We start from the raw sequence: 19440 nt of genomic DNA, 5'->3' as shown, positions 1-19440 counted from the left end.
TCGCCCCCACCCCCAGCCTTTCCTCCCCCATCTGTGATATCTCCATCCCCAGGCCCGGCCTTCCATAGGTGCGGGTCCCTCCCACCTGCACAAATGAAACGTAAAGCCCCGTGAAGCGGTGTAATTCTCCGCATCCCTCCTGTCACCCGGCCCCTCGCCCTCCCAGTGCTCACATCCCAGCCCCTGCACAGCGCCTGGCAGCCAGATCACGAAGTCACCGCCTGCGCCAACTCCTTCCTCCCCTGGCCGCCGCGCCCATCCTCCTGCCGGGGCCTCCCGGGGGCCACCCGCGGGATCCTGTTGCTTCGCCCTCTCCGTCCCAGCCCTGACCCCAGCTGCCCCTGGGCACCTTCAGTTGTTCACCATTCCTCCCCGGGGCCCACCTCCAGGCCCCCAGCGCCTCCGCCGGCCCAGCTGCCCCCTTCGGGGCCCCCACGCTGGGCTCTGCTCCTGCAGCCTTAGTGCACAGGGTCGCAGCGCAGAGGCTTTGCACTTGCTGTTCCCATAGCCTGGCCCACCCGGGGCGAACTCGCAGCCGGACACCCTCCTCCCTCCCAGACCCTCCTGAACCCGCCAGTGGAGGCGCCCCCGGCCCCCGCAGCCCTCCTGTCTGCGCCCCCATGAACGCCCCCCGCCGCCAGCCCGCCTAGGAGCGCCAACTTGGCGGGGAGCACAGGCGGTCGCCAGTCGACAGCTGGGGGGTGGCCCTGACCTTCCGGAACGATCAATGAGGCCCCGGCAGCTTGGAGCCGGGGCGGAAGCCCCTCCGGGCCCCCCCACCCCAAGCCCGGCCCTGGGGGCTATAAAGGGGTGGAGCAGGACTCCGGACGCCGACGTGAGCGCTCAGCACAGCCCCGAGCCCGCCATGGCCTCCCCGCCGCCCGCCGCGCTGCTGCTGCTCCTGCTGCTGCCGCTGCTCCGGGCCTCCGCCGCGCGCCCCGCGCCACCCAGGTGAGCCCGCGCCCCCCAGGTGAGCCCGCGCCCCCCAGGTGAGCCCGCGCCCCCCAGACGAGCCCGCCGCCCGAGCCCGCGCCGTCCCACAGCCTCCTCCCTGCCCGGAGTTGCACGGCCCCTGGGGAGCCCCTGGCGTCCTGACCCGGCCCTGCGACCCCCCAAGGGCTCTGAGACACTCGGATGGGACGTTCACAAGCGAGCTGAGCCGCCTGCGGGACAGCGCGCGGCTGCAGCGGCTGCTCCAGGACCTGGTGGGAAAGCGCAGGTGAGCGCGGAGGGCCGGCAGGGGCACCGCACAGAGGGTGAGGGAGACCAGGAGGCCATCCCAGAACCGGGGAAGTGGTCTGGCGGAGGCCCCAGGTCCGAGGAGGGGGGCTGGCGGCAGCATCCCAGAGACGAGGAGGAGGCAGGCGGGGGCACCCCTGAGCCCGGGAGGCAGCGGGTACCCCATGTGGGGCACGCCCCTCTCACCCCTGCCCCACTTCAGCAGTGTCTGATCCCCCCAACTCCAGGACTAATTCTGATTGGGGGGCGGGGTCAGTGAGCAGGACACAGAGAACAGCACCGCCCAGGTCCAGACCTTGGAGGGCCGACTCTGCCTGCTGTGGTCCGACCCAGGCGCCCTGCAGGCCTGGTGAGCACAGCGCGCCCCAGCACCTGCCTGACCCCCCCCCTGCCTCCCCAGCGGCCCCCAGATGCAGGAGCTGGAGTTGGCAGTGGGGGTGGCATGACACAGACCAGAGGAGCCCTAGTTTCACCCAGTAGGGGGTGTCCAGCCCCCTGCTCACTTGGCTCCTTTCTGCAGGATGCCGGGTGATCCAGCAAGGGCTCAAGCTGGGCTGCCTTCCCCGCCCGGGTCTGGAGTCAGGATTTGGGAGCCAGACACCCTGGGAGCTGAAGGGTCCTGGCAGCCTAGATGAAGCTGGAGGAGGAAGGCGTCTTTCCACTGACCTGGACCTGGAGCCAGAGCCTGAGGGAGGGGTGGGGGGGCGGGGACATACTTGGCACTAATAAAGGAGAAATTCAGACCCTGGCCCCATGAGCCCACTGTATGCACCGTCTCAGTCCATTGAGGCAGCCCCCTGCAGGAGAGGAGGGGGCAGCTGTCAGGTGGAAGGATGCCCCCAGGTCCACCACTTCAAGGACTGTGGCCATGCCTGGCATGCCAGGCTGCCCTTTAAACTTGGGACCGAGCTGGCCATTCAGTGCCTCTCCTTAGTATTTCTTTATCTTGGCATCGGTGCCACCTCCTGTCCATCAGTCCAGCTGGTGGGGTGGTGTCCTGCCCGGACCCGTGTCCATCCACTCAGCTAACATTCCTCCCCAGGAACTAAGTGGTCAGTGTGTTTGCAGCAAGAGGTTGGGGGTCCGGAAGGGGGTAAGGAGGCTCAGGACAGCAGGGAGTGTTACCCAGGAGGACCAGAGCCTGGCTCTAGAGTGAGAGGGCTCTCATTGGCCAGGCTGCATGGTCTTGGGCCAGAGGCTGGGCCACACTACACCTACGAAGTAGGGACTTGGATGCACCCCCAGATAATAGCGTGGGCGTGAGCAGCAGATGGAGGGCCAGGAAATGGCAGAGAGGTGTGGGCTAGGAGAGGGTGTTTCTGCCTTGGACAGAAGAGGTGTAAGGGCAGGAGTGGGGGGGCTCCACCCCCCATTACAACAGCCCCTCCCCCTCCACACCCTACCCAGGTGCCTCTGCCAAGTGTTCCTGGACTGGGGGGTGGGAAGAGGGCTTGGGAGGCCAAGGAAAGATACATGTAGGACAGGAGGGGCCGGGGACAGTGAGCCCCCACAGTGGTAGGGCAGGGGGGCTGGGGCCAGGGCCTCACCATGACCCCACTGTCTCAGTTATCTCATGCTGCTATCACAGAAATACAACATGGGGGTGGTTTTAGCAAACAGAAATTTATTTTCTCATAGTTTCCCCATTACCATTGCGGTTAAGTCAATGCTGACTCATAGAGACCCTATAGGACAGAGTAGAACTGCCCCCATAGAGTTTCCAAGGAGCACCTGGTGGATTCGAACTGCTGACCTTTTGATGCCTTAGCAGTTAACCACTACGCCACCAGGGTTTCTTTCTCACAGTTTAGGATGCTAGAAGTCTGAATTCAAGGTGCTAGAAGTCTGAATTCAAGGTGCTGGCTCTAGGGGAAGGCTCTCTCTCTCTGTCAACTCTGGAGGAAGGTCCTTGGCTCTCTGAGCTTCTGCTCCTGGGCAATCTTCATGTGGCTTGGCATCTCTCTTCCTCCATCTCTGCTTCACTCGCTTGCTTGTTTAATCTCTTTTATATCTCAAAAGAGATTGACTCAAAATACACCCTAAACTAATCCTGCCTCATTAACATAACAAAGACAACCCTCTCCCAAACACAGTTACAACCACAGGCACAGAGCCTAGGATTTACAGTACAGATTCTTGGAGGACCCAATTTAATCCAGGCCTGTGGGAGGAGTCTCCACTGAGCTGCCCCATAAACACCTCTATCTCCATCTCTTGGGCCCTGCCCAGCCCCACCTGGAGGAAGCTGACTTGTGTTTAGGAACAGACAAGGGTGTGCCAGGGACATGCAAAAGAGCCTTTTCCTTCTGACCGGAGGGCTGGTGCAAAGGGAAGGATGGCCAGAGCACAGAACCAGGGTCTGGACCTCGCAGGAACAGGGCCTCATGGGTCACCTTAGGAACTTTGCCCCAAGGAGGTTCTAGGAAATAAGACTAGAAATGTGCACGAGGTGGGAGGGTGGGGCAGCCTGGGGCGGGGTGGGAGAGGGTGGTAGAAAGGGAACACAACAAACTCAGAGACCAATGGCCTAGCCCAACTCCTGCCCTGGCCTGATAACCCCCCTCCTGGCCCCAGAGCCTGTCCTGGCCCCTGCCCCTTTCTGGTAACCGCCCCCCCAAGCCCCTGCCCCTACTCCAGCCCCTTCCCCCTCCGACGTCCTGGCCCCTGCCCCTGTACTTGGCTCCTGACCCAGCCCCAGCCCGGCCCCTGCCCAGTAGTCCCCTTCCTGGCCCCAGACCCTTTCCCAGCCCCCCTCCACCTGTCCCCACCCCAGCACCCCTATGTCCCAGTCCTTGCTCCAGCACCCCTCCAGTCCCCTCCCAGGCCCAGGGGGCCCCCAAAGCAGCACTCCCAGCATCTGTGAGTGGATGTCTCCAAAGCCCCAGCTCGGGACAGTGCCCACCCCACCCATGTCCTCTGTTTGGTGGCCTAGCTGACCGGCTGGCGGGAGTCCCCCTGGAGGAGGCCGGTCGTAAAGGATCATAAAGTGGGGCGGTGCCTGGCAGGGGCGAAGGTCATGAGGCAGGAACTGCGCCTGTGCTGGCAAGCTGTCCAAAGGGTCCTGACGCCCAGAGCCTGGAAAAAGGCCTAAGCCACCAGGATGGGAGCCAGAACCCGGCTGCAGCCACCCCTGCTGCTGCCGCTGCTTCTTGTGGGGCTGCTGGGCCAAGTCCCAGGCACCCAGGCCCAGGGTAGGCGGGGCGAGGGCAGCAGAAGTGGCAGGCCTACCCCGAGGTATAGGGGCGGGGGACCAGGAGCTGGGGACAGAGGCGGGGGTAACAGAGGTGGGGAGCTGGGGGCTGGGACTGGGGGCCGAGAAGCACCAACCCCACCTCCACCATGCAGCCTGCTCCGTGAACAAGACATTCTTTGAAATCGAGGAGAACAAGAATCTCACCGAGCCCCTGGTAGACATTTATGTCCCTGAGGGCCAGCAGGTGACCCTCGGGTCCTCGTCCACCCCGTCCACCTTTCAGATTCAGAACAACCAGCTATTCCTCAGCGTGATCCCTGACTACGAGGTACAGGCCGGGGGAGGGGGCGCCCGTGGGGGCGGCTGGGAGCGCTGGGCCTCTGGGGCCTGTGCTGGCACCCAGCCCCTCCACAGGGAAGGGCTGTCCAGGGAGCCTGGGTTCTGCTTTCCCCGTGGGTCCTGAGGGGGCAGGAGCAACTTGGGGTGGAGGTACCTGGGCCCCAGGTGACCTCTGGACTTACCGCCGCTGACAATTGCACAGGGGAGCATTGGGCCCCCTCAGCCTCAATCTCCCCATTTGTGAAATGGGCACCATGGGCTTTGGCCAGCTGAGCAGGTAATTCTGACATCTCATCTGTGTCCACAGAGTGAACCCTTGCTGCAGGCACACCTGGAGTGCAGGCGGGGGGACACAGTGGTGAGCACCCCCACACTCAGCCCTCCTCCCTCCCTCCTTGGCTCTGTCCAGGGTCTTTCCCAGGTGACCTCCCAGGGGCACATTTTCAATGCGGATGATGCCCACCCTACCACAGCTGGGCACTCCAGGCTATATACTCCACTCCAGCCACCACCCCTCACCACCCCTCACCCCTTCAACACCCCTCACCCCCTCAATCCTCACCACCCCTCACCCCCTCACCACCCCTCACCACCCTTCATCCTCTTACCATCCCTCACCACCCCCACCCCCTCACCACCCCTCACCACCCCTCGCCCCTCACCCCCTCATGCCTCAACCCCTCACCACTCTATCTACACCGCAACCCTCACCCTCTCACCACCCACAATTCCAAACATACACAATAGAGAGCACAGTCCACTGAGCCCGCTCCCTCTGTGAGCACCACCATGCACGGCCATATTGTTTCCTGGGGCCCGGTCCCTTCACCCAATGTCATGTCATTTCATCCTCGAATAGCTCAGTGTGTCTGCAGAAGACAAGCCTCTCCTTTTTAAATGTAACCACGATACCACTATCACATCTAAGAAAAGCAGTCACTCCTTCACACCCTCTGCCACCCAGGAAGGTTCACGCTTCTCAGTCATCTCAGAAGGCCCTTTTCACATCTGAGGTCCCTATAATGCCAGGGTTCAGTTGTTCTAGGTGAGACCTTTATACAGGGTCCCTTTTCTGTCTTTGCAATTTCTTTTTGAAGGAACTTGGTTTCTTCTTTTGAGATCCTGCCTGTTGCCTTCCTTTACTCTCCTGAGCACTGACCACCTTCTACTTTATAAAGCACTTTCCCATCTGAGTCCCTTGCACAAAAGCTGAAACAGGGAAGAGGGCTGTCTCCTTTGATCACAGTGTCCCAGGACCTAGAACAGTACCTGCCCCCCAGCTGGCCCTCAGTTAATAGTTGTTGGATGGATGGACGGATGGACGGACAGATGGATGGATGGAGGGAGGGAGGAAGGGAAGGATGATGGGGGATGGATGGATGGCAGGAGGGAGGGAGGGAGGGAGGGAAGGGTGGATGGATGGGGAGGGTGGGAGGGATAGAAGAAAGGAGGGAGGGATAGATGAGGGGGCCCCAGAGCACACCTCCATGTCCGGGGTAGGCATCCATGGGGAGATGGCTGATGACCCTCCTTGCCATCCCCAGGTGACTCAGCTGAGGGTGTTCGTATCTGTACTGGATGTCAATGACAACCCCCCCATCTTTCCCTTTACCACCAAAGTCGTGAACGTGAGCGAGGTGGGCTTGAGTGGAGCCAGGCGCTGGGTGCCAGGTGGACTGGGTGCCAGGTGGACTGGGCCGGGGGCACTGGGAGTCCAGGTGGGAGGCTGGGCCTTGACAACAGGGCTTGGTCCATGGGGGCATGAATGTGGCAGGAACAAAGCCCCCTCTTTGTCCCCCAGGACACCAAGGTGAACTCCATTGTCATCCCGGAGACAGACCTGGAAGCACAGGATGATGACAAAGATGACATGTTGTTCTACACCCTCCAGGAAGTCACCCCAGTCCGTGCCCCCTGCCCCTTGCCCCAACACTAACCCTCGCTCTGATGACCCATCCTCTCCACCTCCTCCCAGAGTCTCAGGCTATGCTCCCCCCTTGCCAGGGTACCGATGGCTCCTTCTCCTTGGTGGGCACAAATCGTCCTGCCCTGAGGCTGGACAAGCTACTGGACTTCGACAGGTGTCAAAGCATGACCTTCCAGCTGCTGGTGCGAGTGAGCAAACCACCCTGCCACCCAGAGTCCCAGACACTCAGGTCCCCATTGGCGCTGCCCCCACCCCAGCCCTGGCCTGACCCAGTGCTGGATGGCTGTTACAGGACACAGAGCAGGAGGATGCGAAGCCCAGCCACACAGCCACGGCCACGTTGACCCTGAATATCCTGCCAGCTGACCTGCGCCCCCCCTGGTTCCTGCCCTGCGTCTACTCAGACTCTTACGTCTGCATCCAAGCCCAGTACCAAGGGGCTATCCCCACAGGACACAGACTGGTAACGAGGGGACAACTCACCAGGGCATGGCTGGGGGCTTTTCTATGTAGCTTGGATTAGGGGTCAGGGTCTGGGTATGTCAAGGAGAGTTGAGGTCAAGGGCAGGGCTGAGATTGGAGTCAAGGAAACCCTGAGGGTGGGTAGGCAATGGGGCCTGGGTCTCCCGGACTGTGCTGTCGGGCCAATCTCAGTTGTAATTATCAAGCAAATGCTGACTTTCTTCCGGTAACCAATCTCTTCCCACCACGCGGTGGTGGTGGCAGCAGATACACCCTCCGGCTGTCCCAGGCGGCACTGAGCTGTTGGGGGACCTGGAGGGGCCATGCTGGTTTTCCTGAGGGGGCAGCTCAGCAGCTCAGCCCCCCTGTGCAGATGGTATACATGGGCAAGTGGGGGGCCTGGGCAAGGGGCCAGGAAAGGAGAGCCCCTCGTGAAAGTCCCCACCTTATAAGTGAGTGCACAAGTTCAGGCTGACTCAAATGTCTCTGAGCACATGGACTCCTTAGTAAGGAGCAAAGGGTCCAGTGATAACCCTGCTGAGACACAGCTGGGGCTATCCCAGTAGGTTGTACACGTGGCCCCTACTAGGCCCCCTCCCCCTCCTCTGCCCCTCGGACCCTGCCCCAGGTGGTCCCAGGTACCTTGTTTCAGAGCTCCTCGAGGGGAGCGGGAGGGCCTTGCTGGGCACCAGCACCAGCTCGTGTCATCCTCCCCCCCACATCCCCACAGCCAGATCCGCTCACACTGAGTCCAGGGCCCATCTATGCTGTGGACGGAGACCGAGGCATCAACCAACCCATCATCTACAGCTTCGTGGATGGTGAGTGAGTTCCTAGCCTGGCCCTGCCCCCAGCTGCTCTCTCCACACAGCACCCCGACCCCATTCCAGACCCACTGAGGGCAGAGGGAACCCTGGGAGCCCCTGGACCTCAGGCGCGGGGACCGGGGCTGAGTGCCGACCTCCCGCCAGGAAACCAGGGTGGCGTATTCTCCATCAATGAGTCCTCAGGCAACCTCACCATGATCAAGGATGTCCTCAGCCCCACCAACTTCATGCTGCTGGTCAAGGTGTGTGCTAGCATAGGGCTGCAGGTGGGGGTCTGGCCAGGTCTCCATGGCCTTCTCCAGCAGGAGCCCAGACTCGCTGCTCAGCGCTGTACCCCACCCCCCAGGGTGAGCAGGCCGACTTAGCCCGCTACTCGGTGACCCAGGTCTCGGTGGAGGCCCGTGCAACGTCTGGGAGCCCACCAAGCTTCTCCCAGAGCCTGTACCGGGGCACCGTGGCCCTCGGTTCAGGTGTTGGTACAGTCATCAAAGACGCAGCCACCCCCTCTCAGTCTCTGAGGGTCCAGGCTCAGGACCCAGATTTCCCGGTACGTAGCATGCCTGCAGGTACTCAGCTCCAGCGGGGGTCCCTCCTGCCTGCCCAGGAATTCCAAGGCTTTGCGAGGCCCTGGGGCCTGCCTGTGTGCATGTGCTGTGTACATGTGTGCACATGTGTGTGCATGCGTGTCCGTGTGCTTGTGTGTATGTGTTTGGGGGCAGTCAGGGCCCTGATGGCTCCTGGACCAGGACTCCTTCGGCTCTGCATATCCAGGACATCAACTCAGCCATCACATACAGAATCACCAACCACTCATACTTCAGAATGGAAGGGGAGGTTGTGCTGACCGCGGTCGCGCTGGACCACGTGGCAGTCTTCTATGCAGAGGTGAGGGGCGGGTGGGCTGGTCTAGGGGGCTAGGGGTAACGAGGGGTATAAGGAGGACGAGCTACCTTCCCACCTAGGTCGAGGCCAAGAACACAGTGACCTCTGCCACAGTGACCACAGTCGTCGAGATACAAGTTAGGGAACAGGAACCCCTTCCCACAGGTGAGCCCCCGAGTGAACCCCAGTCAACACCCAGATGATGGCTCAGGGAGGGACTTCTTGTCTCAGGCAGTGTGAATCCTGCCCAGGGACAGGCATCTGGGGACTGAGGCAAGCCCAAACCCTGTCCCCAACCCCCAGGCCCCCCTGGGTCCTCCCCACCCTCAGAGGCTGGAAGCACAACTGGACCCTCAAGCAGTGCCCCTTCGGAAGGCACCAGGCCCCCCGGGCCCTCTCAGGGACCCTCCACGACCAGCTCTGGGGGCGGCACTGGCCCACACCCACCCTCGGACATGACTCTGAGGACACCTGCCTTGCCCACGCCTGGGGGGCCCTCCAGCATGGGCACCAGCACCTCCCCCTCACCAGCTGCACCCAGCAGCGGGGGCTCAGCGCCAACCGTGGAGCCAGGAATCTCTCAGCTGACATCCCAGGGGTCCACGAGGACCTCCTGGTCCTCAGGTAGCCTCCCACCTACCCCATTTGCTCCAGAGTTGTCCTGGAGTTGCTGTAGGGCAAAGCCTAACCCTGGCTTCCCATCCTGGCTATGCCACGGTGGGCCTGCACCGGGTTCTGGGCAGGGCTAGGGGGGCTCTATTCTGGTCTGGACATGTGGGGTTCCAATGAGGATGGTGTGTGGAAGATGGGGCAGAGACCAGATTTGGGGTCCAGTGAGCCCCACAATTCACAAGGGCCAGCCACTCCACTGGCCTCCAGTGCTCCCTGAATGACCCTTCCTGTAGCATTTGGGGCTCCTAACGCCACCTGGAGCTGATGAGCATTGGCCTCCCTGGGCTCCACAGCCACACTGTGAACACGCAGACCTGGGCGGGGGCGGGGGGGGGGCAGTCGCTAGTGCCTGCTCCCCAGCTGCAGCCCAGGAGGTGTGTCCTGGAGCCCGGCACAGGCCGGCGTGGGAAATGCTGGCTGCTCTAACTAGGTGTGTACCTTAGTTATCTACTGCTGCTGTAACAGAAATACCACAGATAGATGGCTTTAACAAACAGAAATTTATTTTCTCACAGAGACTAGAAATCCAAATTCAGGGTGCTAGCTCTTGAGGAAAAAAAAAAACCTAGTGTCATCAAGTCAATCCTTACTCAGAGTGACCCTACAGGACAGAGTAGAACTGCCCCATAGAGTTTCCAGGGAGCACCTGGTGGATTTGAACTGCTGACCTTTTGGTTAGCAGCCATAGCACTTAACCACTACGCCAGCAGGGTCTCTGCTCTTGAGGAAGGCTTTCTTTTTCTGTGGGCTCTGGAGGAAGGTACCTTGTCTCTTCATCTTGTCTCCTGGTTCCCTGGAGATCTCCATGTGGCTTGGAATCAATCTTTCCCCACCTCTGCTTGTTAGTCTGCTTGTTTAATCTCTTTTATGTCTCAAAAAATATTGACTCAAGACATACCCCACACTAAACCTGTCTAGTTAACAACAAAAGCAACTCATTCCCAAATGGTATTATAACCACAAGCATAGAGGTTAGGATTTATTTTGGGGGGACGCGATTGAGTCTATAACTTTCTACTCTAAAACAAACCAAACCAAACCTGTTGCCCTCGAATCGATTCCTATTCATAGCAACCCTGCAGGACAGAGTGTAGTTCATACCAAAGTTTTTGGTCTTTGATCTTCATCAGTAAGTGCTTCAAGTCCTCTTCACTTTCAGCAAGCAAGGTTGTGTCATCTGCATAATGCAGGTTGTCAATGAGTCTTCCTCCAATCCTGATGCCCCGTTCTTCTTCATACAGTCCAGCTTCTCGGATTATTTGTTCAGCATGCAGATTGAATACGTATGGTGAAAGGACACAACCCTGACGCGCACCTTTCCTGACTTTAAACCATATGGTATCCCCTCGTTCTGTTCGAACGACTGCCTCTTGATCCATGCACAGATTCCTCATGAACACAATGAAGTGTTCTAGAATTCCCATTCTCCACCGTGTTACCCATAATTTGTTATGATCCACACAGTCGAACCTTTCCATAGTCAATAAAACACAGGTAAACATCTGTCTTAGTCGTCTAGCGCTGCCATAACAGAAATACCACACGTGGATGGCTTTAACAAAGAGAAATTTATTTTCTCACAGTCTAGTAGGTTACAAGTCCAAATTCAGGGTGTCCGCTCCAGGGAAAGGGTTTCTCTCTCTATCAGCCCTGGAGGAAGGTCCTTGTCCTTAGTCTTTCCCTGGTCGAGGAGCTTCTCAGGCTCAGGGACTCCATGTCCAAAGGACACACTCTGTTCCTTGTGCTGCTCTCTTGGTGGTGTGAGGTCCCCAACTCTCTGCTTGCTTCCCTTTCCTTTTATCTCTTGAGCGATAAAAGGTGGTGCAAGCCGCACCCCAGGGAAACTCCCTTTACCTTGGATCAGGGAGGTGACCTGAGTGAGGGTGGTGTTACAATCCCACTCTAATCCTCTTTAGTATAAAATTACAATCACAAAATGGAGGACAACCACTCAATACTGGGAAGCATGGCCTAACCAAGTTGATACACACATTTTTGGAGGGACATAACTCAATCCATGACAACATCTTTCTGGTATTCTCTGCTTTCAGCCAGGATTCATCTGACATCAGCAATGATATCCTCAGTTCCACGTCCTCTTCTAAATCTGGCTTGAATTTCTGACAGTTCTCTGTCAGTTTACTGCTGCAGCCGCTTTTGAATGATTTTCAGCAAAGTTTGGCTTGCATGTGATATTAATGGTATTAGATAATTTCTGCATTCAGTTGGATCACCTTTCTTGGGAATAGTCATAAATATGGATCTCTTCCAGTCGGTTGGCCAGATAGCTGTCTTCCAAATTTCTTAGCATAGACAAGTGAGCACTTCCAGCACCGCATCCGTTTGTTGAAACATCTCACTTGGTGTTCTGTCAATTCTTGGAGCCTTGTTTTGGGTCAATGCCTTCAGAGCAGCTTGGATTTCTTCCTTCAGTAGCATCAGTTCCTGATCATATGTTACGTCCTGAAATGGTTGAATGTCAGCCAATTCTTTTGGTACAGTAACTCTGTGTATTCCTTCCATTTTCTTTTGATGCTTCCTGCATTGTTTAATATTTTCCCTGTAGAATCCTTCAGTATTGAAACTCGAGGCTGGAATTTTTTCTTCAGCTCTTTCAGTGTGAGAAATGCTGAGCATGTTCTACCCTTTCGGTTTTCTATCTCCAGTTCTTTGCACACGTCATCGTAATACTTTGTCTTCTCAAACCGCCCTTTGAAATCTTCTGTTCAGCTCTTTTACTTCATCATTTTTTCCTTTTGCTTTAGCTACTCGATGTTCAAGAGCAAGTTTTGGCGTCTCTTCTGACATCCATTTAGATCTATTCTTTCTCTCTTGTCTTTTTAATGACTTCTTGCTTTCTTCATATTTGACATCCTTGATGTCATTCCACAACTCGTCTGGTCTTCAGTTATTAGTGTTCAACACGTCAAATCTATTCTAGAGATGGTTTCTAAATTCAGGTGGGATACACTCAAGGTCTTACTTTGGCTCTCGTGAACTTCTTCTAATTTTCTTCAGTTTCATCTTGAACTTGTGTATGCGTAATTGATGGTCTGATCCACAGTTGGCCCCTGGCCTTGTTCTGGCTGATGATATTGAGCTTTTCCATCGTCCCTTTCCACAGATGTAGTCTATTTGATTCCTATTTATTCCATCTGGCGAGCTCCATGTGTATAGTCACCACTTATGTTGGTGAAAAAATGTATTTGCGATGAAGAAGTCATTAGTCTTGCAAAATTCTCTCCTGCTGTCTCCAGCATTTTTTCTATCACCAAGGCCGTATTTTCCAACTACTGATCCTTCTTCTTTGTTTCCAACTTCAGCATTCCAATCACCAGTAAGTATCAGTGCATCCTGATTGCATGTTCGATCAATTTCAGGCTGCAGAAGTTGGTACAAATCTTTAATTTCTTCATCTTTGGCCTTAGTGCTTGCTGAGTAAATTTGAATAATAGTCATATTAACTGGTCTTCCTTGTAGGCATATGGATATTATCACTGACAGCGTTGTACTTCAGGATAGATCTTGAAATGTTCTTTTTGATGGTGAATGCAAGGCCCTTCCTCTTCAAGTTGTTAATCCCAGCATAGTACACCATATGATTGCTGGATTCAAAATGACCAATACCAGTCCATTTCAGCCCACTAATGCCTAGGATATCGATCTTTATGCATTGCATTTCATTAAAAAAAAATTTTTGTGTGCTTTAAATGAAAGTTTACAAATCAAGTCAGTCTCTCATACAATAATTTATATACACCTTGCTATATACTCCTAGTTGCTCTCCCCCATAATGAGACAGCACACTCCTTCTTTCCACCCTGTATTCCCATGTCCATTCAGCCAGCTTATGTCCCCCTCTGCCTTCTCATCTCCGCTCCAGACAGGAGCTGCCCACATAGTCGCATGTGTCCACTTGAGCCAAGAAGCTCATTCCTCACCAGTATCATTTTCTATCTTATAGTCCAGTCTAATCCCTGTTTGAAGAATTGGCTTTGGGAGTGGTTCCAGTCTTGGGCTAACAGAAGGTCTGGGGACCATGACCTCCGGGGTCCTTCAAGTCTCAGTCAGACCATTAAGTATGGTCTTTTTATGAGAATTTGAAGTCTGCATCCCACTGTTCTCTGGCTCCACCAGGGATTCTCTGTTGTGTTCCCTGTCAAGGCAGTCATCAGTTGTAGCTGGGCACCATCTAGTTCTTCTGGTCTCAAGCTGATGTAGTCTCTGATTTATGTGGCCCTTTCTGTCTCTGGGGCTCATAATTACCTTGTGTCTTTGGCGTTCTTCATTTTCTTTTGCTCCAGGTGGGTTGAGACCAGTTGATACACCTTAGATGGCCCCTTGCTAGCATTTAAGATTCCAGACGCCACTCTACAAAGTAGGATGCAGAATGTTTTCTTAATAGATTTTATTATGCCAATTGACTTAGATGTCCCCTGAAAGCATAGTCCCCAAACCCACAGCCCTGCTAGCCTGGCCTTCAAAGAAATTGGTTTATTCAGGAAACTTCTTTGCTTTTGGTTAAGTCCAGTTGTGCTGACATTTCCTGTATTGTGTGTTGTCTTTCCCTCCACCTAAAATAGTTCTTGTCTATCTAATTAGTGGATACCCCTCTCCCTCCCTCCTTCCCTCCCTCCCCACTCACGTAACCATTAAAGAATATTTTCTTCTCTGTTTAAACTATTTCTTGAGTTTTTACAATAGTGGTCTTTTACAATATTTGTCCTTTTGCAACTAATTTCACTCAGCATAATGCCTTCCAGATTCCTCCATGTTATGAAATGTTTCACGGATTCATCATTGTTCTTTATCAATGCGTAGTATTCCATCATGTGAATATACCATAATTTATTTATCCATTCATCTGTCGATAGGCGTCTTGGTTGCCTCCAGCTTTTTGCTATTGTGAACAGTGTTGCAATGTTATAACATGGGTGTGCAGATATCTGTTCATGTAAAGGCTCTTATTTCTCTGGGGTATATTCCAAGGATGGGATTGGTTTATTGTATGGTAGTTCCATTTCTAGTTTTTTAAGGATATACCAAATCGATTTCCAAAGTGGTTGTATCATTTTACATTCCCACCAGCAGTGTTTTGGTGTTCCAATCTCTCCACAACCTCTCCGACATTTATTATTTTGTGTTTTTTGGATTAATGCCATCCTTGTTGGAGTGACATGGAATCTCATTGTAGTTTTGGTTTTCATTTCTCTAAGGGTTGATTACATTTCATTTTTGATGATTTCCAGTTTCCTAGATTCATACTTCGCACATTCCAGGTTCTGATTATTAACGGATGTTTGCAGCTGTTTCTTCTCATTTTGAGTCATGCCACATAAGCAAATGAAGGTCCTGAAAGCTTGACTCCATCCATGTCATTAAGGTCGGCTCTACCTTGACAAGGCAGCTCTTCTCCAGTTAGTTGTCTTTTGAGTGCCTTCCAACTTGGGGGTCTCATCTTCCAGCACTATATCAGACAATGTTCCACTGCTATTCATAAGGTTTTCACTGGCTAATGCTTTTCAGAAGTAGACTTCCGGGTCCTTCTTCCTAGTCTGTCTTAGTCTGGAAGCTCAGCTGAAACCTGTCCTCCATGGGTGACCCTGCTGGTATTTGAATACCGGTGGCATAGCTTCCAGCATCACAGCAACATGCAAGCCCCCGCAGTAGGACAAACTGACAGACAGGTGGGGTGACCTTTTGGTTAGGCCCCAAAAATTCATGTCCTTGCCACACGCAAAATACATTCGCCCCATCATATCTTCCCAAAAGTCTTAAATCAACTCCAAGTTCAAAATCTCATCTTCTGAATCATCTAAGTCAAATATGGGTGAGACCTCAGGCGTATTCCATCCTGGAGCAAAATTCCTCTTCATCTAAAATCCAGATGTGAAATATAGAATACGAGCTATCTCCTTCCAAAGTACTATGATGGATCAGACACAAGATAGGCATTTCCATTTCAAATGGGAGAAATTGGAGGCAAAGAAGGGATAACAGGCACCAAATTAGTCCACAACCCAGCAGAACAATTTATATTAGCTCTCAAAGTTTGAAAATAATCCTCTTTTCTCTGAGACCATCTAGGCCATGGCCCCACTCTCCAGACTCTGGATTCTAGTTGGAGGCCCCTTGGCCCTAGGCTTCAGCTCTGCCTTCCAAACCCATTGGAGCAGTACCTCTGCTCTCTTGGCTTTGGGTGACCCCATTCTCCTAGTCCCCCTGAGTGGCAACCCCATTCCCTTGGCCCCCGAAGGCCCCAGTCTTCTGCCCCTTGGGCATGGCAGCCCTGCCTCTTCAGCTTTGGGCAGTGGCCCTAACCCTTTGGCACACACTTTAACTGTAGACTCACACTCTGGAACTGAGTTGGCAAAGATCTGACTCTTTGAAATCTAGGAGGCTGTGGCTCCACACTTTGAGGTCCAGAAGGCTGTCGCCCCACCCTTTGAATAAAAAAGACCCCGCTTCCTGTGCTCCTTCCAACAATGCTGCTGATCTCCAAGCTGCTCCAGGGATAGTCCTTTTCTTTTCTTGGAAGAAAACAGATGTAGCTCCTTTGTCCTGTTTCCTGCCTGTAGAATTCCAAGAGGCAGACAACTTCTTTCCTTTCATTCTTTCTCTGTCCCCTTCAGTCTAAGCTGATGCGTTTTCCCTGCTGTGGAGTTGGTTAGATCCATCAGTCACAGGCTTAATCTCTTTAACAAAAGATTGTGTAGCCACATCCTTGGTGAACATTCTAGGACACATGTCCTTAGTTTGTACAACAGAATTTTCCCAATCTTTAAGTTCTGTTTTCATTTTGCGTAGTTCATTTTTAAGTCCATCTCTTTCCTCTCTCATTTTACTATGAGTGGCAAGGAGAAACCATGCAGCCCCTTTAAGATCTTGCTTAGAAATCTCCTCTGCCACATATCCAAGTTTCTCACTTACACGTTCTACCTTCCACCAAACTTTTGAACATAATTCAGACAAGTTCTCTGCCACTGCGTAAAATATCACTCTTCCTCCATTGTCCAGCCACGTTCATCCTTTTCTTTTAAAGCCTCACCAGAAGCACATTTAAGGTCCACGTTTCTAGCAACACTGTTGTTGGTGCCATATGTATTCTCTAAGGTGACAGAGACTTTCTGTATAGCTCTCCTCACTTCCTTCTGAGGCCTCACCATAATTACCTTTGACGTCCATAATTCTACCAACAGTCTTTTCAAGGCAATCTACCCATTATAATACCCATTGCCGTCGAGTCGATTCCGACTCATAGCAACTCAAAGGCAGTCTAGGCTTTTACTATTAGTCACCTTAAAACTCTTCCAGCCTCTACCCATTACTCAATTCCAAGACCACTTCCACATTTTAGGTTATTTGTTAAGCAGTACCTCACTCTTTTGGTACCAAATTCTTAGTTATCTAGTGCTGCTATAACAGAAATACCACAAATGGGTGGCTTTAACAGACAGAAATTTATTTTCTCACATTTTAGGAGACTAGAAGTTGATATTCAGGGTGCTGGCTCTAGGAGAAGTCTTCCTCTCTCTGTCGGCTCTGGAGGAAGGTCCTTGTGTCCTCAGCTTGTTTCCTGGCTCTTTGGAGATCTCCATGTGGCTTGGCATTAATCTTCCCCCATTACTGCTTGCTAGCTTGCTTGTTTAATATCTTTTATGTCTTAGAAGAGACAGGCTCAAAACACACCTTACACTAATCCTATCTTACTGGCATAACAAAGACAACCCATTTCCAAATGGTATTATAACTACAGGCATAGAAGCCAGGATTTACAACATATATCTGGCAGGGGGTTAAGTGCTATGGCTGCTAACCAAGAGATCAGGAGTTCGAATCTGCCAGGCGCTCCTTGGAAATTCTATGGGGCAGTTCTACTCTGTCCTATAGGGTTGCTATGAGTCGGAATCAACTCGATGGCAGTAGGTTTCGGGGTTTTTTTGGGGGGGGTACTTGGGGGGGCACACAAATCAGTGCATAACAGTGGGTGACCGTGTTGTTGGCAGGGGCACCTGGGGGAGAGGGAGGCAGCTCTGCAGGAGGCACTGCTCCAGGTGGTGGCCTCGTTGAAGACAAGCGCTTCTCAGTGGCAGAGATGGCAGCTCTGGGTGGGGTGCTGGGCGCCCTCCTGCTGCTGGCCCTGCTGGCCCTCACAGTCCTCGTCTACAAGCACCATGGCCACAGACTCAAGTGCTGCTCTGGCAAAACTCTGGTGAGGGGAGCAGTGGGCGGGCAGAGGAGAGACAGAGGAGGAGACAGAGATGAGGGGAAATGGAGAGAGAGAGAGGCAGAGGGGGAGAAAGAAAAGGAGCCAGATGGGAGAACTGGGACAGAGACCAGAGGGATGAGTGGGACAAGGAGATGGCTAGATGGGGGGGGGGGTCAGGGTGGGGAGACGGGGAGATGGAGAGATGGGGGAAAGAGAGCTGGGATATAGGCACCAGAGTCAGAAAGACAGACGCAGAGGAGAGAAGCAGAGACAAGGGAAAAGGACCTGAGTCTCTCAGGAGGGCCCAGGCGGGGAGTCAGCCCGGCCCAGCTCGTGAACGCGCTGGTTGACCGGCGCCTGGTCGACGCCCTCGCCCCCCAGGAATCCCAGCCGGGCGGCTTCGAAAACCAGACCTTTGCAGCCAACGACGAGGCCAACTGGGCGCCCGCCCCCAGCCCCGCTCCGGCCGAAGGCCCGCCCCCGGCCCCGAAGGACGAGACCCCCGCTCCCCCAGACAAAGCGCCCCCCAGCCCGGTCTCCCCCGTGGCCGCCCGGGCCGAGGGCAGTCCCACGGCCGTGAGGTCCATCCTGACCAAGGAGCGGCGGCCCGAGGGGGGTTACAAGGCTGTGTGGTTCGGCGAGGACATCGGGGCCGAGGCGGATGTGGTCGTCCTCAACGAGCCCACCGCGGACGGCGCCGGCGACTTGGGCAGTGAGGGCAGCGGCAACGAGGACGCTGACCCAGGCCGGGCCGGGGGTCCCCTCGACGAGCCAGACGCCAACGCCACCTACATCTAGTGCGACCCCGCCGCTCACCGGGGCTGGGCCCCCGAGGGTCTGCATCCCCCCCCGGTATTGGCAGAATAAAGTGAAACTTTGGAACCCCCAACAGTTCCTGCTGAGGCGCTTGGGGGCCAGTCCCGGAGGGGCACTGGGGGACAGCGGACAAGAGGCAGGAAGGGGCTCGCGCCGGGCGGCCCCCCCAGACCCGAGAGCACTGGCGCCGCTTCCCGTAAACCACCTGCTGCGGGTCTAGCAGGGCTTCCCGAGGCCTGAGCCAGCTGGGCCAGCAAGAAGTTCCTCTCCAGGCCTAACCACAGCTCCAGGATAGCGGAGTGCCCCGCGCGGGACTCTCAGGCACGCCCCCCCAGCTTTGGTCTCCCCTTCCGACCCTCACGGAGGCTCTTCGCAGGGGTAGGGGGGCTGAGGAGCCACTGTAAGTCCCCCAAAGAAGGTTTGCTTCTGTGGGGTGATCTTGGAGACCTTCCTGCGGTCACAGCCCCCTCCCGCCATGTGAATGTGGGGCACAGAGGGGCAGTGAACTCCCTGGGGGGCTGCGCGGAAAGACCGGGCCCAGGGACAGGACTGCGACTTGTAGTGCTGGGAAGGGGAGAGGCGTTGGCAAGTCAGCGGGGACTCTGAGGCCTGAGGTCTGGCGCATGGGCTCGAGGCTGGGGTGAGGGGGGATGGATTAGAGCAAGGTGGGGTGGGGGACAGAGCCCCTCCGCTCGCGACTGAGGGCCACCCGGAGAGGACCTCGTGGGTCATCAGAATTTTCTCTGCCGAGAAGGCACCAGGTATTCCTTTCAAGGACAATTTCCATTAAGAATCCAAACGTTCAGGTGAAGTTCATCCTTCCCCCCACCCCCGAGCCCATGACCCATTTTAGGCGCAGAGAAAATTGCCTGGG

At 54.9% G+C, this 19440-nt stretch overlaps 1 protein-coding gene across 1 annotated transcript; it reads left to right on the top strand.

Annotated features, from left to right (window-relative positions):
* The first annotated feature begins 727 nt into the window (after nt 1-727).
* Nucleotides 728-18548, top strand: CDHR5 (cadherin related family member 5). The gene is made up of 19 exons (XM_064288931.1): nt 728-951; nt 1009-1396; nt 1640-1715; nt 1760-1935; nt 3814-3952; nt 4585-4760; nt 5079-5129; nt 6316-6408; nt 6573-6674; nt 6776-6886; nt 6991-7161; nt 7891-7981; nt 8132-8229; nt 8334-8534; nt 8759-8872; nt 8950-9034; nt 9200-9376; nt 17548-17753; nt 18132-18548. Exons 1-19 carry the CDS (start codon nt 728-730, stop codon nt 18546-18548), a joined length of 3096 nt encoding a protein of 1031 aa, XP_064145001.1.
* The last annotated feature ends 892 nt before the right edge of the window (nt 18549-19440 follow it).

This window comes from Loxodonta africana, chromosome 7 (assembly GCF_030014295.1).
Source record: "Loxodonta africana isolate mLoxAfr1 chromosome 7, mLoxAfr1.hap2, whole genome shotgun sequence".
NCBI lineage: Eukaryota > Metazoa > Chordata > Mammalia > Proboscidea > Elephantidae > Loxodonta > Loxodonta africana.
Note: the sequence above shows the minus strand (reverse complement) of the source record. Positions and strands in the feature narration are given on the sequence as shown.